At 39.7% G+C, this 23,841-nt stretch overlaps 1 protein-coding gene and 1 pseudogene across 4 annotated transcripts in view; both read right to left on the bottom strand.

The window, feature by feature from the left end:
• Positions 1-7,235, bottom strand: part of ROCK1 (Rho associated coiled-coil containing protein kinase 1) — a 147,825-nt gene extending 140,590 nt beyond the window's left edge. For 3 of the 4 annotated variants that reach the window (XR_009566401.1, XM_030842667.2, XM_030842668.2), the window contains exon 1: positions 6,317-7,235. Coding sequence is in view for 2 of the 4 variants with exons in the window: in XM_030842667.2 (XP_030698527.1) it covers positions 6,317-6,409 (93 nt within the window). In the remaining 2 variants the exon portion in view is untranslated. The remainder of the gene's footprint in view (positions 1-6,316) is intronic. The other variant, XM_060310535.1, reaches the window with a different exon arrangement.
• A 15,856-nt stretch (positions 7,236-23,091) lies between these two features.
• On the bottom strand, positions 23,092-23,600 carry LOC115845062 (proteolipid protein 2 pseudogene; annotated as a pseudogene).
• Between the last annotated feature and the right edge of the window lie 241 nt (positions 23,601-23,841).

Raw genomic sequence — 23,841 nt, 5'->3', positions numbered from 1 at the left:
AACTCCGTATGTAGTACTTCCTGATATGTGGACCTTTCTGTCATATATCAGAATCTCTAGTTTTTACCATATAAACACATCAAAATTTAAAATCATGAAATAAAACTAAATTGTAAAGTTATGCAAAATCTAATCTAAAACTGGGAATTGGGGCTTCCCTGGTGGTGCAGTGGTTAAGAATCCACCTGCCAATGCAGGGGACGAGCCCTGGTCCAGGACGATCCCACATGCTGCAGAGCAACTGAGCCCATGCGCCACAACTACTGAGCCTGTGCTCTAGAGCCTGCAAGTCACAACTACTGAGTCCGTGTGCCACAACTGCTGAGCCTGCGCTCTAGAGCCTGCAAGTAACAACTACTGAGCCCGCGAGCCTAGAGCCGGTGCTCCGCAACAAGAGAAGCCACCACGATGAGAAGCCCGCGCACCGCAACGAAGAGTAGCCCCCGCTAGCTGCAACTAGAGAAAGCCTGTGCACAGCAACAAAGACCCAACACAGCCAAAAAAAAATAAATTTTAAAAATAAATAAATAAAATAAAATAAAACTGGGAATTTACTCTTTGTTCATTATAAAATATTATCTGTGGTTCCTTCTTCTGGATTAAAAACAGCTCTGACTCAAGAGATTAATGAATGGCCCAATTCATGTCTCAGCTATTACTCTGAGCCACCTCTCTATACACCCACAGGGTTCTTGTGGTGCAATAAGAGCTGTTTAACAGAATAGTGAAAGTATAAGATACACACAGAAAGAGAGTAAGATAACTAAATCTCTGTAAACCAGCTCCCAACTATCTTTTTTATCAATCTGAACCCTTAGCACAAAGTAGGTATGTTATAAATCATGACTAAATGAATAAACAATCTCCAAAAGCCCCTCCTCATTCTACTGAATCTCATCTAAATGTCTCCATTGTCAGTAACAACTGGCTTGGACACTTCAAATAAAGTATAGCTGGATTATGAATTTACAAGCATGGTTTGAAGTGCCAGATAAATTACTTTACACTTAGAGAAGACAATAAATATCAACTTCCAGCCTAAGCACAGTGACTAGCATATAACAGGAATACTATAAATATGACAAAAATAATAGTTACCAATTAACAAATGCTTACTAAATGTCACATGTTGTGATAATTGCTTTGTCTACATTATTTAATCTTTACGAAAATCTAGTACTATTATCCCTCCACTTTCCTGAAGATGAAACAAGCTTTGAGAGGTTAAAATAATTCACCTAAAATCATCTGGTAAGTACACGACAGGGCCTACATTTGAATCCACGTTTAGAACCTACACAAAGATTTGCTGAATGAATGACCTCAAAACAGTCTGATCCAAACTAACCAGATATGCAACAGATACTGGTAACACTCATTAACTCATGAATTATGAACACTAGCAAGCATATAGCTTTAAGGCCCAAAGACTTAATGACCTCAAGTCTTTTCATTCCACCAACAGTAATATAACCCCAAATGTGATCAATGCAACTGGCAGGACACACAGAGGGACTATACAGCAATAATCTAGAATCTGGAATGCTAGCCACAATCTTTTGAAATAATCCAACATGTGACCTAGGATTGTCAAAGTTAAAGTATACAACAAAAGTTCCATTTGAGTGACAGGCACACTAGCAGTGTTAATGACAAAACAGGTAAGTTATGTGACATGAAGCTTATTTTGGAATATTAGTAATTTGAGTAAAAATATGACATCCAAGTAGAGATGCCTAATAGGCAGTCAGGTATTCAGGATTCAAAAACAGCAAAAAGACTAAAAAATAAAGACCTGGATACCATGGGTACAGAGATGATAGCAGCTGAAGATATAAGAATGGATGAATTCTCCAAGACAGGTGAAGAGAAAGCTAAGTATTACGGGCCAAAGACTGTGGCTGAAGGAAAAAGAAGTTAGCAATGTAAAGATGGAAAAGCACTAGGTCAAGGAAGCCCAGAAAAAGAGAATTTAAAGAGGAAAAACTCAAAACTTCATTTACATTTGCCTTCTACATTCTGAAAAACTGACTAATGAATGATGGTAGCAACAAATACGTACAAAGGGGACAGCAGTGTTGGAACTCAGTATGCACTGTTCATCTGTTATTGGTTGCCTTCCCTCTATGCCACTCACTCATTGTTACACCTCCACCAACTAAACAAAACTAGAAAAAAAAGGTCAGAAACAAAAACTAAAAAAAAAAAGATGCTACAGTCAGATAGCTTTATTTTCAAGAAATGTATGTCAAACCTCAAGACAAATATATACCTAACCTTCCGACTCACCTGCCTTTGTTTTTACTTTTTAGCTTACAAATTGTAGCCATTTTTGCCTCTGGAAAAATAAACATTAATTAAACTCCATTCCTTACTGTTTTCAGAGGTACTCAAAACTATTGAGAAATTGTTAACAAACCTTAGATAAAATAATTCTAAGGTTTAAAAAAAAAGTTGGAAAAAGAAAAACAGCTCTTGATTATCACTATAAACTATAACACGGACAGTAAGAGAACCATTAGGACACTGGAAAGAATCTGACTTACAGAAAACCAACGTTGAGTAATTTGGATGATCTAGGAAACGAGTGACTAGGTACCGTATTACCTTAGCATCTGCAGACTATTTTAGCATTTACATTTGCAATATGAAAAATGGGCTTACCTGGTTTTTAAAATAAATTATGTGTTCAAGAAAAAGTTGAAGAAATCATTTATCAAGGCTGCTATCAGCTACATTATTTTATAACTACTAATACTCAACAAAAAAAGCTGTTTTCTTTGTGGGTGAGGTGGTTTAAAAGCCCTATGCCAGGGACTTCCCTGGTGGCACAGTGGTTAAGAATCCGCCTGCCAATGCAGGGGGTTCAAGCCCTGGGCCAGGAAGATCCCACATGCCACGGAGCAACTAAGCCCGTGCACCACAACTAGTGAGCCTGCACTCTAGAGCCCACGAGCCACAACTACTGAAGCCCGCGCGCCTAGAGCCTGTACTCCACAAGGAGAAGCCACCGCAATGAGAAGCCCCCGCACCGCAACGAAGAGTAGCCTCTGCTCGCCACAACTAGAGAAAATCGACAGGCAGCAACAAAGACCCAAGGCAGCCAAAAATTAATTAATTAATTAATTAACTAAATTTTTTTTAAAAAGACCTATGCCAAGAAACTCTTCAGAAATCAAAAGGTGTAGGAACTTTCATTTCTGAAGAGTAGGTCTAGTCAAGAAAACATAATTTGACAACTTTATTTTCTGAGATTACCAAAAAAATATTAGAACTTGAGTGTTGCACATGGCACAAAATACATACTCAATAAGTATCAGCTAAATAAAGCAACAAAGGCCAAAATAATAGGGAAAGTTCAATCAATTTAAGAAGGGTATTGTTCCTACAATACATGAGATGTCCAAAGTCCAGACAGGGAAGAGTAAAAACGGACTCACTGAAAAAGATGAAGCTGCCTGGTAGGTCATTCTGCATGGTTGAATAAATGAATGAATGTTTGATGATAAACATAAAATAATCATGCAAAGAAAATTCATGTTAGATGCTACAAAACTGGAAAAAGGGTTCTGCCTCCAAAGAAAAATTCAATCTTTACCAAGTTCAGATTAATATAATAAAATTTCAACAGCTATCAATAAGCAATTATGGAACTCAACAGAAAAAAGGTGACGGGGGAATATGTCCGTTGACTATGTTCTTTTAGGTTTTGGGCTCCAAGATACTTGGCTGTCCTAACTCTGAGAGGGCATGACTACCTGCCTACTTTCTTGACTCTTCCTCTTTGTTCTTTACCCTTTTATCATTATATCAGTTTCAACTTGCATCTGTGTGCAAATGATTTCCAAACTGTTATCTTTAATTATGAGCTCAGTTTCATATCTCCAATAGTCTACAGATCATGTCTTTGTGGTTGTCCTACTATCCCCTCAAACACAACAAATATAAAACTGAATTTATCAAAAAAAAAGAGTTCTTTTAAAAAACAAAAAATAAAAACAAACAACAACAACAAAAAAACTGAATTTATCTGTAGCCAATTCTTCCCAAGCGATTTCCAAACCTTACTTGTTTTCACCAGTCTCCCTATAACCCAGGCTTAAAATTTTTAGTCATCTAACTATTCTTCTTGGTTGCCCCTTCTCCCCAACCCTGCCAATCAAATTCCATCAATTCTCCTTCCCCATTCTAATGCCCCAATTTTGAGCTTCAGTCATTTCTGGACTATTAAAATAATTTTTTAAAAAACTTCAAATCTCACCCCATCTCCAGTCTCTTTCCACACAACCCATCCTGCACACAACTACCACATTCATCTTCATTCACCCTAGCACAGCACTGTTTATAAATATTTAATAGCCACAACATACTGAATAATCTAAACTCCTTAGCCTAGCAATCAAATCCTCCACACTCTAACCCCAATCTATCCTTCCAACTTTATCTTCTGTTCCCCTAGCATGTGCTAGCCCGTCATGTTTCCACCCTCTATTCACGTTTTCTTCCACTCCCCCTTTGACTACCCTCTATCTAAATCCTATCCATCCAGCATACAGCATACTGTGGCTCTCTCAACTCACAGAGTTCTTCCTTTCAATATCCAAGAGTATTTATTACCTATACGAATCATTTGAAACATCACATATTTTCTCAATCTGTGAAGTGTTTTGCTTTATTTTTGTGTATGTGTGTGAGATTAGGACTTGTTTTTCTAAATAGATTGGACTTTCAAGGAAAGAATTCATGACTCACATTTCCTTATATCCTCCACATTTCAATAAATTTGTGAGGTTCCCACCAAATGAAGCTACGGCAAGAGGCTAGAAGACAACTAAAACCAACCAAAAAAATTCCTACTAATCCCTCCCTGTAACACTGCTTCATGGAATAAGGAGATCAAAAAGCAAAGTAAAATCAAGAGATATACAAAAATTGGATAAATATTAAAAGAAGAATTAGACTTCTTAAAAGTTATAGAAATCCTTCCTAGAAAGATAAGTTCTAATTCCTTCTCTTATTCAATAAAATGTTTTCAATTGTATTAAGCATCAACCCTCTTTTTTGTTTCTCTATATGAAGGGCATCCATAATGTGGGTGTGACATTTCAAATATACAACCCACAACTCTTATTTCACAGTCAAGGATGCTTAGAGTAATTTAGAAAGCTTTGGGGAGAAACTTTCTTGTAGACCCATATGTGTTAAAAAATATATACACAGGTATTTAGAGTAACTGAAATGTATGTTAATTTTAAATGATCTACATCATTTTCCTGATTCAAGATGAGATTTTAAAATTGTATTATTTCTCTGAATGGCATTATTCAATTCACTTAATTTTAATCCCAAATACTGTGGACATCTAACATTAATTCTCTGAGAAGGTTGTAAATTACTATCCATATACATATTCCTTGAAACTTTTAAGATAACGTGGTTTTGTCTGGGCGAAAATAGGATTATTACATAACTTTTGGCTGTTCAGTAAAGGAAAAACTTGCTTACAAATAGTTTGCAACTATTAGTATTAGAAGATTTTGAAAAAACTTAAGAACTCCAGTTATCTACAGATACTTATTCATGCTATCAACCACTGAAGAATTTTTAAAATAGTGTTTCGGACTTTCATATCATAAAAACTTCTTCAGAATGTTTCAAAAGTTATAATGTTAAGCACAACACCACCAAAAAAGGCAATTATGACAAAATATCTGTGCAGTACTTTTGTAATCAACAATATTGTAAAAGATGTTAATATCGTGATGACCTACCATCAGATATCTTGGATTTTTAAACTTTAATAGTCCAGCAAAAAGTTCCTCAGACTCAAATCACCTATGACATTTTGGCTCAAAAATCACTTCGATTCTACATTGTCACAAGTCTAAAAATTAAACCCTTAAGGAGATAAACAGCTGTAAATGGAAGCAGTCTTTTCAAACTTTACTGTCAAACCGATAGGAAGGATTAATATTACTAAGGTCGCCATTTAACAAACTATATACGTAGTAATGACTTTGACGTGGTAACTTTTTATATGATCGCCTGCAACAGAGGTTTATAAGTATCTTTTGTTTAACGATAAACTGAGTCAGAGCTAAAAGTTCAGAGAGTGCAGAGCCAGTCCAATGATAAATAGGTCTGCGGCATGAGCTTTCAATGGTACTCCAAGACTCTTCAGGAAAAACACCAGATTGTGGTGTTTTCCAAGATGATGCACACCTGAAACTTTCTTTTGCAGATAACCAGACTGAAAGCAAGAGGAAGGAAATAAATACAGAACCTCCGGCAAGCAAAAGAGAACTGTGCCACTCACCAGCAAACAATCTGAATTCACTTCCGATTTGGGATCCCGCAGCAGGTTGTCGATTTTTTCAAACCGAGTCTCAAAACTGTCCCCAGTCGACATGTTGCTGCTACTGTGACAATACCCTCGTACCAGCACCAGTAGCGGAAAGCAATTTCAACCAACTTCCTCCGGCGGTGGGTTCGCGGCCGCGGGGCGGAGGAGCCGGAACCCCAGGGTCACCAGGTGCGCCCGGTTCCCCCTCCTCCCCCTCACTGAGGGGATCTCCGCTCTCCAGACCCCGGGCCGGGGGCGACGGCGACCCACAGCCGCTCGGACGCCCAAAGTCGCATCCCACCCGGCAGCCCCTCACGACAGCCGACAGCGCCGTCGCCACCAGCCTCGTCGCTCCGGCGAAGTGCTTCAGCCTAGCGGGCCCCGGCCGCCTTCGCCATGGAGGGCTCCCGGTCCCGAGATGGGCAGGAGGGGGGAGAGAAAGAAAAGCAGGGTGGAGACTCCTCCGGGCAGCAGGGGAGGGAGAAGAGGAAAGGCGAAAGCGAAGGGCGGGCGCGGAGCTGTGCCAGCTGCCGCCGCCGGCGCTCGGGCCCCGGGCCGGGCCCGCTCCTCTCTGAGGCGCTGGAGACGGTCTAGCCCTGCATCCCCGGATCCACTTGGCCCGGTCCGACGCACCGATCCGCCTCGGCCAAGAGCTGGTCCCCGCGGGATAGCCTCAGTCTCCCATTTTGTCCCGACGCTGACGGGGCTGCTGCTGCGGTGTCCGGCGGGGCAGGGCGAGGTCGGTGCCCGATGGAGACTTGGGAGAGGACGGGCTGGAGAGGGGGCGGTGAGGGAGACGAGAGTCCGGTCCCGGCGGCTGCGGCTGGGGGAGCTTCTGGGAGGCGCTGTGGCCCGGGCTGGCGAAAGGGCGAGTCGCGCGGCGAGTGCTTGGGGGGTGGGGCGAGGGGGGCCGTGAGGGACTAATATGTCCGCCTTCCTGTTCAAACAAACGGAGACCGCCGGCGCCGACTGCGCATGCGGGGCGCGGACATTCGGAAGGGGAACCGGGCCCGCGCCGCGCGCGCGCGCGCACTCTGACGCCTCCGCAGGGCCAGGCTGGGCCGGGCGGGGCGGAAGGCGGGGCGCCCCCGGGGCCTCGCAGGCTGCCTGGGAAGGCTGGCAGCGGGGAGGAGCTGACTGGGCGCGGCGGGCGGCACCGCCCTCGCTCCTGCAGGCGTTGAGCAGCTAAGCCGTCTCGGGAAGCGGCTGTGGGTGTCCACGCGGAGTAGGACCTCTCGCTGCCTCCGGTGGCGTCCTGGCCGCTGCCCCAGCTCTGCTTCCTCTGGGCTGCAGCCATCAGAATTCTAGCGAGAAAGGGTGCTTGTTATTGTTATTTTGGAGATAGGTTTTTTTGTTTTGTTTTTTAAAGGCAAGATGCCTTTTCGCCGGCAGGGACCAGCGTTTTAGCACCAGCGGAGTCTGGTCTTCAGTAGTGCTTCATCGTCGGCCCTCCGTGAACCCCACGTCGTTTAACCCGTCTTTGCTTCCATGGGAAAATTACGAAGCAGTGCAGTACATGACCCTCCTAAAGCGAGCGTGTGTGTCAGGGGAGCTTTAAACTATTGACTCCGGAAGATATGGTCAATAAAAGTCAAGCTCAATTTAGTTTAAAAAAAAAAGAAAAGAATCTCAGGAAAGAAATCAATATTTTTTAAGTTATTCATACTAGCTCTCTCACACGATTAACACTCCCACTATAGTTCTCTTCTTGATGTGTAATCCTGCCATTTCGATTTCAAAACATTCAGTGAAACTTAGAATGTGATTTTACCAGACTAAAGTAGAACATGAAAGTAATGGCCATTTCCTCCTAATTCAATTGCTTCATTGACTGTAGTGTGAGAGAGGGTGAGACGTGTTATCCAATCTGCTGATAAAGTAATGTTCGTCACTGCTTTCAGCAGGACATCTACCTTAATTCATTTCTAATCAATCTTCAGGTTTGCTCATAGGTCAAATAAAGGATTGCTAATAATAGAAAATGTGGATGTTTTGCCCCACACTGGAGAATGCTACAGATGAACCAATTGTCTATATAAAAAGCACTGTACAGCATCTGAACAGTCCACCAACTTTCTGTTGTGAGTCAGAGGTTAGGAAAATGTTCTGTTGTTTGAAAAATGTGCATTCTGTTTTCATTGTGTTAGATGCAAGAAATATTTAGATGTAAAATCCACTGTATAAATCAAGATAGGAAGTAAATCTTCACAAAAATCGTATCCGACGAGAACTAGACAAAATTCAGGTATTTCATTAAATGCTTTTGCAGTGACTTTTCCTGGCTCCAGTATTTTAAGCCAGTCATGTGAATTAAACTTATTTTTAAGCATAGGGCTTAAAATAAATCTGGCAGTTGCCCTAAAATAAATGTCCTAAACCATGCTTGTCCTTTTTTATTACCATTTTTAGGTAGTCTTAGGAATTTTGTTGTTTCTCAGAGAACTGTGAGCATTTTGCTGCTTTCCACTTGGACACTTAAAAAAATGCAGGTAGCTAAGACAATAATTGAGTGGCACTTATAAATGTAAGTGGGACTGAAAGCCCATCTGGCAAAGCTACTAGAAGTATAGGTGTGGCCTATATATTTTACTGATCTACAAGGCTAATCTGATGATTGTAACCCCCCACTATCTTTTACCATAAGATAGCTGGACTCTGTATCAATGTTTTTGTTTTTTAAAAGTCCTCACCTGTAATGGAGTAGAATCATATGAAAAAAGTTGGAAAGTTCCTTTCCAACTTTAAAACTCTATTGTCTAATTGTTACTAGTCTCTTTAAAAGCATTGTGGATATCTGAGATCACCCTTAAAGTATATATTAGAATCCTAAGTACAATTGCAAACTACTGATACCATGGATAAATATAGTAAGAATATAACATTAATTATACATACTGAGCGCTTACCATGTGTTAGGCACTATGCCATATATAATATCTCATTAAAACTTCAAAAATACTCTGCTATAGTTATACCTACATTGTAGATGGGGAAACTGAGGTGCAGAAAGATACATTAGTTGCTCAAGGTCATGACAGACCCACGTTGGAACAGAGGCTGTCTGACTCCAGAATCCCAACTCTTACCTGCTGAGTATGCTAACAATATCCAATCCTAATACAGTAACAAGTAGTAGTATTTCACAACTGTATTATTTACATCCCATAGATTTAAATGATTCCATATAAAAAAGGAAATTATAAAATTTACAATGTGAGCAATATGATTACAGTCCCTAGGGAAAGATGTGAAATGATTGTAGTAAGGTGTGAATAAAAAGGATCTTGGTAGTATTCGATAACAGTGGCTTGAATAGAGGTTCCCAAACACTGGGTCCAAGAACCAGTGGTCGTCCTTGGTGGAGTTGCTCATAAAGGAAGCTGTTCTACTTTAAGACTGTCTTTCAATCTGAAATTCTCTTGACTACTTTTTAAAAAAACTAAATGTATTTTCCTTTAAGAAGCAAGAGTAATAGTAAATGGTACAGCTTTTTTAATGTTTTTCACCTGGAAATTTAAAATTACAAAGTTGGCAACTTAAGCAAATATATAGATTAAATTAGTTATATGTTAATTTTTCTGGTTTTTGGAATTCAAACATCTGGAAGTGTTTAATTTATATGAGATTCATGCTAGGACCTAATGAAGAGACTGCGGTGCTGAAAGAATTTGAATGAGGCATATTTGGGAGAGATCATGGAAAAAGTAGAAAGATTTGGGTATAGACTTGTGTATAGTGAAAGACAATTAAGTTGAGCGTTCCTTTGCTTTCAGTTATTTCGTAGGAAATTGATTCTGTTTAACTTTATGGAATTCTTTCATAAACATTGATGTAGTAGCTAGCCTCGAAGGATGGTCCCCAAAGAACCCTGTCTTCCAGTATTCATGCCCTCCTGGAGTACCCTCCCACACTGAATCTGGTCTGGGGCCTTATGACCTGCTTTAACCAATAAAATGCAGCAAAAATGGCACTGTGCCAGTAACAAGCCTAAACTTTGTGAGTTTGCCTGGCAACTAAGCATTTAGTGCTCTGGTAAGCCCAACTAAACTGAGATCACCATGGTGTGAGGAAACCCAAGCTAACTAAACACAAGAAGAAATCAGATGGAGGATGACTGAGGAATCCAGCAAACCTTGAGAACAGAGACTCCAGACTTATGACCCACATCAAGCCATTCCAGCAGTCCCCAGACATTTGAAACGCGCCAGATGACACCACAGGGAACAGAGACAAGCTAATCCCTCCAATCACTGCCCACACATCAGAATCATGAACATATAATAAAATGGTTGTTACTTTGAGCTTCTAAATTTTGGGGTAGTTTTTCAACATTAAATAACCAAAACGGTTGGATTTCAGGGGAAAAAAATATTCATAGCTAAATGTGTATATAGACATCTATTAAGAGTACCTTTTATACTTGTTTTATATCACCACTATACAAGGAAGTGGTCCACAATGAAGTGTTGTAAAGGAATGACAAATTAACTCATGTTTATTGTCTTTACTTCAACAAACCTTTGTACAAAAGAAATGTAAAAGCTTTTTGATCAAATTAAAGAATGCTTCCAGATTTTAAAAAATATTATAAAGTTACCATATTCCCATATAAACACATTTTCACATATATTTTTACATTTTCTCAATGCATAGTCACATCTATTCTATCTTAAAATTGCACCAAAAATTCAGGTACACGCTGTAAGTTACATATCAATTGTAATTTGGTGCCATAAATTGCATGTAATTTCAAAAATGCATACCACAACATATATACACTACCAAATGTAAAATAGATAGCTAGTGGAAAGCAGCCGCATAGCACAGGGAGATCAGCTCGGTGCTTTGTGACCACCTAGAGGGGTGGGATAGGGAGGGTGGGAGGGAGACGCAAGAGGGAGGAGATATGGGGATATATGTATAAGTATAGCTGATTCACTTTGTTATACAGCAGAAACTAACACACCATTGTAAAGCAATTATACTCCAATAAAGATGTTAAAGAAATTTTTTAAAAAATGCATACCACAAATGTGTTAAGAAGGTTATGTGGCTAAGTTCCTACATAAACTGTAGTTAACATTTCCAAGAAAGTATGATTCTTATTATGTTTCATATAACTTTCAAAAAGGGCATTACTTTATTTATTTTTTTAGTGTGGAACAACTTCACTTGATTCTGAACAACTTTAGTAAACAAAAAGTTGTGAAAATTTAGGTTCAGTTCTGTTTTAAGAGATTGGTTTTATATGATGAATATTTACCCTCAAGTAGTTTATATGTACATATTTTTCTAGATTTGTGAAGTGAATCAGGAAGAATATGTTCCATTACCTAAGAGTGCTCTTGAGATGAGCCAAGCTCTTTTTTTCTTTCCACAGGATATTCAGGCTTGGGAGTCAATGTAGTTTGACATGTTTACATCTACTACAGCCTAGGTGGTGCCTAGGCACTTGGGGATGTGACATCTATCAAGATTACTGCAAGGAAAAGTGTAGGACCAGCCGTGAGCACAGGGTGCCCTTAAGGGCTTCTCCTGACTCACCCTGGAATGCCTTCCTCTAACATCTGTTTTTTATTTCTTAGAAGCTGCTATTCCATTCAACTGCAAAAATACTTGCATTGACCCTAGAAACAGAATGGAAAAATAGAAGGAAACAGATTTCTGTAAAACAGTTACTTCCCTGCTCTATGTTATTGCCATCTTGGGGACCCTTCTGTTCCCACACTCACAAGCCCAAGCATGTAAATGTCTGATGTTATAATTCATTCCAAGGGTGGAGACTGTTAGGTTTGTGGAACCCCTGAGATGGTGCATGCATGACCATAGTAAGAGAGGAAAGCCCAGATCAAGGAGATAATAACAGATATACATAGTTGGTCACATACTCTTTTTCAGTTTTTGCAAGAGCCTCCTGTCCAAATTTCCCCCTCCCACCCAGCAGCCCCCCACTGAGTCCCAATTGTGTGTTTTCTAGCCCATTGCTTTTTAGGTACTTACATCTTCCTCTTTAGGGCTGTTACATTAGTGAATTGCCTTTTTTGGCAGTAACGGACTCTCGCTCAATATCTAATTCCCTTTTTTTTCATAACGACTTTTATCACTCATCTCAGTCTCAACTTTAAGACTTCCATGCCGGGATATAGGGATATATGTATACATATAGCTGATTCACTTTGTTATACAGCAGAAACTAACACAGCACTGTAAAGCAATTACACTCCAATAAAGATGTTAAAAAAAAAAAAAAGACTTCCATGCCAAACACGTGGAAACAGAAAAATGTGTATCTGACATTTCACCATTTCCCCCTCCCTTTCATCATTCAAAGACTTCCTAAAATATAACATCTTCCCTAAAATCCCTGTAACTTGAAGAGAGGCACTGATTCCTCATGTTCACCCATCAGCATATAAATATCACCCATATACACTCTATATATTCTTTCTTAATAACCAAGACCCTTTATAAACCTTACTCCTTTTTATTTGCAGACAGTGTTAGTGCTCTGCTAGTTGAATTTATACATATGCTCTTGTTTATGTGTTCTTGTCATTGCTGCTTCATGCATTCCCTAAGGCATAGGCTAGGACTTTTAAAGCAGTAATCATGTTTTTCTTTCATTATAAAAATAGTACACGCTTATTTTTAAGATTTTGGGAAATATGGAAAAGTAAGAGAACAAAATTCACTCATATTCCCACCACTCAATTACCATCACTATTGACAATTTTGGAGATTTTCTTTTAATCATTATTTGTCCCCTGCAAAGGTTTGTTTGTTTTGTATGCTGTATGTGCAATTCTTATATACTGTTTTTTTTTTCAGCTTACATAATGGTTTGTATAGGCATAATTAAGCATAAATTTTTATACCTGCATAATATTCCATTCCAGAAATTTACCATACTTTATTTAACCATTACGATAAATAGTGCTACTATAAACATCCTTGTGCATGGTTTTTTCTTTTCTTTCTTTTTTTTGATTTTTTTGCCTTTAAAAAATTTTTTAATTTTATATTGGAGTACAGTTGATAAACATTTTTTGGATTTTTTTCCCTTTAAAAATTTTTAAAATTTTATATTATAAAGTTTTTTCTTAATTGAGAATTATTTCCTTAGAAATGCTTCTCAGGGACTTCCCTGGTGGCGCAGTGGTTAAGAATCCGCCTGCCATTGCCTGGGATATGGGTTCAACCCCTGGTCTGGGAAGATCCCACATGCCGTGGAGCAACTAAGCCAGTGCACCACAACTACTGAGCCTGTGCTCTAGAGCCCATGAGCCACAACTAATGAGCCTGTGTGCCACAACTAATGAAGCCCGCGCACCTAGAGCCCATGCTCTGCAACAAGAGAAGCCACTGCAATGAGAAGCCCGCACACCGCAACGAAGAGTAGCCCCTACTCGCTGCAACTAGAGAAAGCCCGCCCGCAGCAACGAAGACCCAACGCAGCCAAAACAAAACAAAAAAAGAAATGGTTCTTAGAAATGGGCCAAAGCATTTTAAACACTTTTGATATATTTTGCCAAATTGTTTTTCAAATAGCAATGCAAGTTTACACTCCGGCTATTTATGTTTATGTCCCTTTTTTTTTTTTTTTTTTTTTTGCGGTACGCGGGCCTCTCACTGTTGTGGCCTCTCCCATTGCGGAGCACAGGCTCCAGACGCGCAGGCTTAGCGGCCATGGCTCACGGGCCCAGCCGCTCCGCGGCATGTGGGATCTTCCTGGACAGGGGCACGAACCCGTGTTCCCTGCATCGGCAGGCAGACTCTCAACCACTGCGCCACCAGGGAAGCCCTTTGTCCCTTTTTATCATCCTCCCCCTGGCATTGGATGTGTCGTTATTAACATCTTAGCTCATTGTTGTATTAATTTGCATATCTTTGATTACTACAAGGTTGAATACTTTGCCATATGTTGTTAATTAGCTGTTTTTCTTTTTCTATGAATTAATTTGTGATTTGTGCCTATCCATCAATGGGGCCTTAGGATTTTTCTTATTGATTTTTATGAGCATAAATATGAATATATATGTATGTATGTGTATATATGTAGGTATGCATATATATATGTATGTCTTAAGGATATTTTTATTCTAGAATTGAAAAATTTTACCAATTTATTGTTTATTTAAACATTTTGAATGTATTTTGTCAATTAAAATATATACTTTAAAAAATTCTGTTAAATCCATGATATTTTAAAGGAATTTATTTTATTATTTTTAATTTAGAAAGTCCTCCCACCTTCCAAAAGGTTGATATATATTTCTATTTTCTTTTGTCTCTTTTCCCCACCCTCACCATGGCTTGCTTTCTGTATATTTTTTTAATTCCAACTGAAATGCATTTAGGCAAGAGCAGAAAGTCTAGCTGGGAGTCAAGAGACACTGAAACCAGAGTTGAAAAGCTCTGATGAACCATTGATACTCGCTTAGACTTTCCAGGCCTAAATGATTCTCATCTCTGCTTCTTGGTGGTTTACTTTATTCTTTCCCTATGTCCATGAACTGATTTCTTCCTACTTCTCCCTGCACATAAGCCAAATATAGCAACTTCTGCATCATACACTTAATTACAGTGAATTTAAGTACTAAGAGAGGATAAGTATCTCTTGTTCCAATCCATATTCTGTAAATTTTACTTAATTAATTTTTGAACAGTTAATACATACTCTGACATATAAATCCAACAGATACAATGTGGTATTCAATGAAAAGTAATTCTTCCTCTCACCTCTGTCCATAAGCTACTTATTCCTTAACACAAAAGGCAATGGCTGTTCAGTTTCTTATATTCTTTCGGTAAGTATGCAATCATCCACCTCTGTTACATAGACTTCTCTCAACCATGCTTTTTCTTCCCCTATCTTAACAATATATCTTGAAGATTGTTCTGTATCAGTAAATATAGAACTGTCTCATTCTTTTTAACACCTACCAAGTAGTTCACTTTTTGCATTCATAGCAATTTATTTAACCAATACCCTACTAAAGGACATCTTAGTTGGTTCCAATCTTTTCCTGTTATAAACAATGCTGCAATGAATAGCTTTGTGCTTAAGTCCCTCCTGAGTTATTTATTTTGATTCTTTTCTTTGTTAAGTGGTTCTTCATTCAATATTTTTTTTATAGGAAGTGCTCATAGGAAAATGGTTTTCATTCTTTCTTTTTAAAAAGTTTCTACTGGGCTTCCCTGGTGGCGCAGTGGTTGGGAGTCCGCCTGCCGAGGCAGGGGACGCGGGGTCGTGCCCCGGTCCGGGAGGATCCCGCATCCCGCATGCCGCGGGGCGGCTGGGCCCGTGGGCTATTGGCCGCTGAGCCTGCGCGTCCGGAGCCTGTGCTCCACGACGGGAGAGGCTGCAGCGGTGAGAGGCCCGCGTACCGCAAAAAAAAAAAAAAAAAAAAAATTTCTACTTAGTCAATGTCTTTGCTTTCTATAATTTTCTATATAAACTTCAGGCTATTTTTCCTTTTGTTTCTGCAGTGATTTGGATTTTGGAATAAAGAATTCTTGTTGTTAGTCTACTAATAGTTACCTTTAAACACAATGTTAAATATACATTTTTATGACTATAAATTTAAGCATAAAACTATAACTTTTGAAAACTTTCTTTTTAAATGAGAAATACAAATGGGCACCTTCTCTTTCTCTCCTTTATCTTTCTCTCCTTTTTTTTAAAAAAAAAAACAAAAAAAAACTTTTTTTGTTTTTTTATCTTTCTCTCCTTTTTTTTTTTTTTAAAAAAAAAACAAAAAAACACTAAAGGGCTTCCCTGGTGGCGCAGTGGTTGAGAGTCCGCCTGCCGATGCAGGGGACACGTGTTCGTGCCCCGGTCCGGGAAGATCCCACATGCCACGGAGCGGCTGGGCCCGTGAGCCATGGCCGCTGAGCCTGCGCGTCCAGAGCCTGTGCCCCGCAACGGGAGAGGCCGCAACAGTGAGAGGCCCGCGTACCGCAAAAACAAAACAAAACAAAACACCATAATCTTTTCTTTCAAGTTTTACAATATTATCTTCAAGTTTGTAACTAAATTATAACTAACATTTAGATTTACTTCTGTATTTTTAACTTCCATATTTGCTTCCAGTCCTTGTAAAGAATTTGTTTTCTTGCACTTTAATTTTTACTCATTTTTGAGTGGTCTAAAGTAAAACCTTAAATTATTTTATTTTTTTCTTCCAGTTCTATTGACATGAAGTTGACATACAGCACTGTATAAGTTTATCTGTATAACTACAGATAATGATTTGATTTATGTACATCATGAAATGATGACCACAATAAATTAGGAGAACACATGTTATCTCATATAGATACAAAGTTAAAGACACAGAAAAAAATTTTTTTTCCTGTGAACTCTCAGGATTTACTCTCTTAACAACTTTTTTTTTTAGATTTTTTTTGATGTGGACCATTTTTAAAGTCTTTATTGAATTCGTTACAATATTGCATCTGTTTTATGTTTTGGTTTTTTAACCAGGAGGCAGGTGGGATCTTAATTCCCTGACCAGGGATTGAACCTGCACCTCCCACATTGGAAGGCGAAGTTTTAACCACTGGGCCGCCAGGGAAGTCCCAAATATTTATTTATTTATTTATTTGGCTGTGCCAGGTCTTAGTTGCCACACTCGGGATCTTCGTTGCCACGTGTGGGATCTTTTTTTTAGTTGCGGCTTGCAAACTCCTAGTTGCGGCATGTGGGATCTAGTTCCCTGACCAGGGATCTAACCCAGGGCCCCTGCATTGGGAGTGCAGAGTCTTAGCCACTGGACCACCAGGGAAATCCCAACAACTTTCAAATATAACATACAGCAGTGTTAATTATATTTATAATGGTGCACATTACATCCCCAGTACTTATTATCTTATAACTGGAAATGTGTACCTTTTGAATGACTTCATCCAGTTCCCACCTGCCTCACCCCCTGCCTCTGGTAACCACAAATCTGATCTCTTTTTCTATGAGTTAGTTGGTTGGTTGGTTGATTTTTGAAGTATAACTGACCTACAGTACTATGTTAGTTTCCGTTACAGAACATAGTGATTCAATATTTCTATTCATTTCCAACTGATCACCATGATAAATCTAGTTATAAAATGACACCATACAAAGATATTACATAGTTATTGACTATATTCCCCACACTGTCTGTTTCATACCTGTGACACGTTTAAAACTTTAAATAATTTTAAAATGAAGGATCCTTAGGTGAGATCTAGCACATCTTTAAGCATGTCTGTTGTCTTCAGACATCAGTGACAACATGGATAGATACAGTTTTTTGGTTCGTAAATCTTTGCCCTAAAATTCTTTAAGTGTACTCCACTATCTGTTTTTAGACTTAGTGCTACTGAAGAAAAGTAAAAGACCAACCTGTGTTTTGCTACTTTATATTCAACATTTTCTTGCTTAACTCTTGCAGGATTCTTTGTGTATTTCTGAAATTCAAAAACTTCACTGGGATAACCCCAGGGGTGGATCTCTTATCATAAATTTTTTCTGGAAGAGGGAACTTCTGAAAAGACTAAGGTCTTCCTTCACCTCACTGAAATTTTCTTTTTTTTTTTTTAACATCTTTATTGGGGTATAATTGCTTTACAATGGTGTGTTAGTTTCTGCTTTATAACAAAGTGAATCAGTTATACATATACATATATTCCCATATCTCTTCACTCTTGCGTCTCCCTCCCTCCCACCCTCCCTATCCCACTCCTCCAGGCGGTCACAAAGCACGGAGCCAATATCCCTGTGCCATGCGGCTGCTTCCCACTAGCTATCTACCTTACGTTTGTTAGTGTGTATATGTCCGTGACTCTCTCTCACCCTGTCACAGCTCACCCTTTCAAATTTTCTTATATATTAGTTTATTGCATATGCTTCATTTATCTCATCTTCTTTTGGAACATCTATTATCAATACCTAGGATCTCATCTTTGTCTTCCTTATCTCTATTTCTCTTTGTTCTTTTCTTCTACATTCTGGGAAAGCTTCTCAAGTTTGTCTTCTGAAACACTGATTTGATTTGCTGCCCTGAAGAGTCGGCTATATGTGACCTCCAGAATGGATTTTATTTGAGTTACTGCATTTTAAAATCTTGGTTTCCTTAAAGACTTTTCTACCCTGTTTTCTTTTCACCTTAATCTGTTTTCATTTCAGTTTAGCCTGCTCTTTCTATTCGTATTTCATAGGCATGAGTTTTTTATAAAAAAAAGATATAACTTAGATCTAGTAAAATGCACAGATCTTAAGTGTACAAGTCAGTGGAGTTTTATATATGTATACAACTGTGTGAACACCACCAAATCTATTATAGAACACTTTTAACACTCCCAAATAGTTCCTCATTTCCCCTCCCTATAAACACCTCACCAAGGTTAATCTATATTCTAATTTCTATCACCATAGATTAGTTCTTCATGTTTTAGAATTTCATAGAAATGAAACAATATACTATATAGTTTCTTGTGACTGACTTGTTCTTTTTATAGATTTGGGAGCATTTTGTGTGTGTGTGTGTGTGTGGTATGCGGGCCTCTCACTGTTGTGGCCTCTCTCGTTGCGGAGCACAGGCTCCGGACGCGCAGGCTCAGCAGCCATGGCTCACGGGCCCAGCCGCTCCGCGGCATGTGGGATCTTCCCGGATTGGGGCATGAACCCATGTCCCCTGCATCGGCAGGTGGACTCTCAACCACTGAACCACCAGGGAAGCCCTTGGGAGCATTTTTTAATTGTAGTAAATATATATATAACTTAAAATGTACCACTTTAACCATTTTTAAGTGTACAGAAAAGTGGTATTAAGTATACTCACATTGTTGTACAACCATCACCACCATCCATCTCCAGAACTTCCCAGCTTCCCAAACTGAAATCCTGTACCCACTAAACACCAGCTTCCCATACCCCCTTCCCCCAGCCCCTGGCAACCACTATTCTACTTTTCATCTCTATGAATTTGGTACTATTCATAGTACTCTATGAATGAGGTACTATTTCAGGTACCTCAAATAAGTGGAATCATAGAATATCTATCTTTTTGTGTCTAGCTTATTTCACTTAGCATAACATCTTAAAGTTCATCCATCATGTAGCACGTGTAAGAATTTCCTTCCTTCTTAAGGCTAAATAGTATTCCATTGTACGTAAATACTTTTTGTTCATTTATTCATCCATTGATGGACGTGTAGATTTTTAAAAAACGGTCTTCCTAAAATTTCTTCCTGTTCCTGTAGTAAATCAGTATTCGATTAAGACTTTTTAAAATGTTCTTAAGAGATTATTTTCCTTGTCTTACACTGCAGAAATTTATTCCATAGTTCTCATTCCCCAACCCCCACCCCCATTTTCTCAACTTTGAATTGGGAGAAAAATATCTAGGACCAGAGTTTGTAAACAGATTAGATGCAGTGTTGTTATTTTGTTTCCTTATCATATAGCTTAGGTATTGATGGACTCTGCTTCTCTAATATTCTGTGATTTGATATGCACAGGCCTTATTCTAGTTTTTTTTTCTGCTTAGCAAGCATTTCTTTTGTGTAGTTCTTTTGAAATGAAGTAGAATCACTTCTCCATACTCTCTTAGAAAGAGGATGTTTAACCTAGAGAATTTAACTGTATTTACTCTTCCTTAAGGACGACTTTACCCCTTCCTGCAGCTTTCACTGTTTTTAGGGTTCCTCTAACTCTACCTGAAATTCTTTTTTTTCCATAATTGGTCAATTAAATTTTTGGGTTTTTACTAATTTTTTTTCTTCCAGCATTATTGAGATATAGTTGACATACAGCACTCTATAAGACTGAGGTATTACATCACCTGAAATTCTTTACCTTTGTGAAGACTACCTATCCCAAGGTCTCCACTCTCTTTATCCTAAGCCTTATTTTGTACTGGGGATTGTAGAAACTGAATTGGTTAAGAGGCGCTGTTAATGACAGGAAGGGGCACCCCGACCATTCAGACATCTGTTTCCACACAGTGAAGGCCATGGCTGCCTAGATTTCTCGTTAGTGAAGCTCTGTGTTCCCAAACTATGGGCAGTCAGTGAAGGGAATCTAGAGGAGCCATGAGACAGAGTCCCTTCTACCTAATTTACAGATTTCCAGATTCAAAAGGTGCTGTGTGGGGAATTTCCTGGCGGTCCAGTGGTTAGGACTTCACTCTTTCACTGCTGAGGACACGGGTTCGATCCTTGGTCAGGAAACCAAGATGCCATAAGTGCACGGGGTGGCCAAACCAAAAAAAAAAAAAAAAGGTTGCTGTATGCCTCAGATATCAATTCTGTTTCTTAGTTTGGCACTAGTGAAAATTTAGTAATAGAAATACTTTCAGCATTCTCCTTTATGATTGACTTTTATCCTTTATTTCGAGAGTGATTGCGCATTTTCATCTTTTTGTATTACTTTGTGAATATTTAATGGAAGGCTGGGAGATGAAGTATTAAACACTGCTGTTATTCAGCCATCCCTAAAGTGTGGGTCCAAGGTTGTTTAACTTACTTTATATAATCCCCGTGTTATAAGACACCTAAGGAAGAGTCTCTTTCCCACTAGCTTGTTACCGTAAATGTAAGTATTAAAGTAATCTCTTTGTGTTAAGTACTTGCCATTCTCAGGAGCCTCATAAAAAGCAAATATTCTCCAAAGGGGTGAAACAGGTCAGTATCACCTTGGTTTGATAGCTTTAAGTCATCAAGCAACACGGGTTTACTCTGGCAATGAGGGAGTAAGGCACGTAAACTGGTAACAGCCCATGTTGCATTTTCCAGTATTCAGACAAGCACTTTAAATCAGAAGAGCAGAAACACTTTTACTGCTTTGAACTTCCCATAGTACCCCAGGCAATCCCAGAAAAGGCCTCAGTACTTCTTATCTAGAATACCTCAGCTGTTTTACAAGCCTCGATGAGAAGAATTGGAAAGCATCATCACAGGCAGCTACTGCTGATCAACCCAGGCTCTTTACTGTAAACTAGTGGCTTCCTATTTTTGTTTTTATTTATTTTTACCAATGCTAATACTAGCTGTTATGACATCTTACAACACTGTCCAATAAGAACAACAGATAAAAGTGGGCTGCTGCAATTGAAGCAGGGAGGAGTACCAGGGCATTCACCCTCTCCCCACTACTTTTGGCGGGGAAAGGGCTCCATGGAATGCCTAGAGCTCTGAGTAACATAATTTCTAAATCACTGTCCGAGACATCACTAAAGGGTGTTTGTCCAAACTACCCACAAAAGAAGAGTATGAGAAAGGGCATCAAGACATCTCGGCATAACTAGAATGCCTGAGTTCTGACTTTGTGTGTTATTTTAAGAATACACTTGATTGGTGTTGTCTATACTTAGCACTCTTACCCCTTCTATTCTAGGCAACTACTGAGGGAGTTCCATTGGACCGTGTGATCACCAAAGCCTTACTCTTCCTTATATTCATTTTACGTATCTTTACAAACATCCTTAAAAATCTTTTTCTTACATCTAATATCAGAATGTGACTTCCACTTCCGACCAAGTTAGAGTACATCCACTATGGCGCATCTCTCCTGCTGATTACAGTGAAAACTATGGACAAAATACACAAAAATCGGGCTTCCCTGGTGGTGCAGTGGTTGAGAATCTGCCTGCCAATGCAGGGGATACGGGTTCGAGCCCTGGTCTGGGAAGATTCCACATGCCGCGGAGCAACTAGGCCCGTTAGCCACAATTACTGAGCCTGCGCGTCTGGAGCCTGTGCTCCACAACAAGAGAGGCCGCGATAGTGAGAGGCCCGTGCACCACGATGAAGAGTGGCCCCCAATTGCCGCAACTAGAGAAAGCCCTCGCACAGAAACGGAGACCCAACACAGCCATAAATAAATAAATAAATAAAATTAAAAAAAAAACCAAAACACAAAAATCTAAGGACTCTCAAAAGTAAATGGAATCAGGTGGATTGTGGACTGGAGTCAAAACTTGAAGGAGCAATTCATTTGAGAATGAGTTTTCTATTTTTTCCCCTCTTTTCTCCTGTGGCTTTGCCCCAAGTGCAGAACTGTTTGCCAGCAGTGATACAGGGACTCTAAAACTCTAAAAGAAACCTTGCCTTTTTACACAGAAGAACTGGGAAAGGGGGCCTCTGTGGGGCAGAGAGTGTAGGCGGAATCCTGGAGAGAAGTGAGTTGGAGAAGAGGATATCTCAAAATTGTGTAAGAAACTAGACAGATCCCTAACTTACCCTTGAGCTGCATATGCATGGGACAGACCCAAAGCAGCCTAGCAAAACTTTGAGAACTGAATTACTATTTAAACCACCAACCAGGTCTCAGACTAACGTCTTAGAGATGTATGTGGTTGAACAGACCCAAAGCAGCATCAGCAAGGTTAGGAAACTGAACTGAGATTGGAACCACTGCCCACAGAAAGGGATTTTTTGGTTGCTGTTCTAACAATCCATTTATTATTTATGTATTATTTATGTATTCCTCCATAGAAACACCCCCTGCACTGATTATTTGGAGCGAGTCACAACCTGGGGCCTGGAGTCTGAAATCTAAGGTACCCTCCTCCCTCATTTTGTGGCTTAGGTGGGGGCATAGACCAGACAGAACTGGCGTCTCATTTTTATACTGCATAAGGGAAGGGGACCTAGGCACACCCTGGAGAGGTGATTGGCAGGCTGGAAGATAAATTCTCTGAATAGCAGCACTTTTACCTCAATACAGGGCTGGGAGTTGGCTGGGAGTGCTGTAGGGACAGGGGGAGGAGTTAATTCGATGGAGGAGTTATTTGCAGGTTACAGAGAGAAATGAAGGGAGTACACTGACACAGGGCCAGGGTATCAGCAGGGTCAGTAGGTGCTGCTGTATGTCTTTATTATCTCAAGGGGAAAGTGACAGAGGCATCACAGCCAAAGAGGCCCTTAGCAATTAGGCCCAGTGCCCCTGCAATGATTCTGGAACGGTTTCCTCTCTCAACAAGGACAACAATGGAGGTGATCAGGTAGAGGATGGCCACTATGAGGGCTCACTCCAAGGCCAGTGAATGAATTGTATCTTGGTGTGCAGGTCACACATGTAGACGACAAAGAAGATAGAAGCAAAGATCAATTCAATCACAGACAGAGAGGAATATCCTGCTGTTGAGGCACTGAAGAGGGTCAGAATCACCAGGCGCAATATAATCTCAGAAAACAGGAGACTTCCCTTTTGGGTGCACAAGAAGTTGGTGTAGGTGGTCCAGCAGTGGGGGGCAGATGTGTGCTGGGAATCTGCCATGGTGGGGCTGGAGTCCCTGGGGGCAGGGAGGATCTGCTTGCAGGCTCGAGGCTGGTGCACACCCAGCTGTCTTGCCGGATCAAAGTGATTTTAAAAATTTGTAGGTTGAAGCTAACTGGTTCTGTCACCTGCTAAAACAGTAATAATGATAATAATAATGAATAACATCCTTTAGAGAATTTTAACAGGATCTGTATCTACACAATTTAATATTCAAAAAGTCCAGAATATAATCCAAAAT

Source organism: Globicephala melas, chromosome 13 (assembly GCF_963455315.2).
Source record: "Globicephala melas chromosome 13, mGloMel1.2, whole genome shotgun sequence".
NCBI classification, from domain to species: Eukaryota; Metazoa; Chordata; class Mammalia; order Artiodactyla; family Delphinidae; genus Globicephala; species Globicephala melas.
The sequence above is the reverse complement of the archived record's forward strand: the minus strand, read 5'-3'. Positions and strand labels throughout refer to the sequence as shown.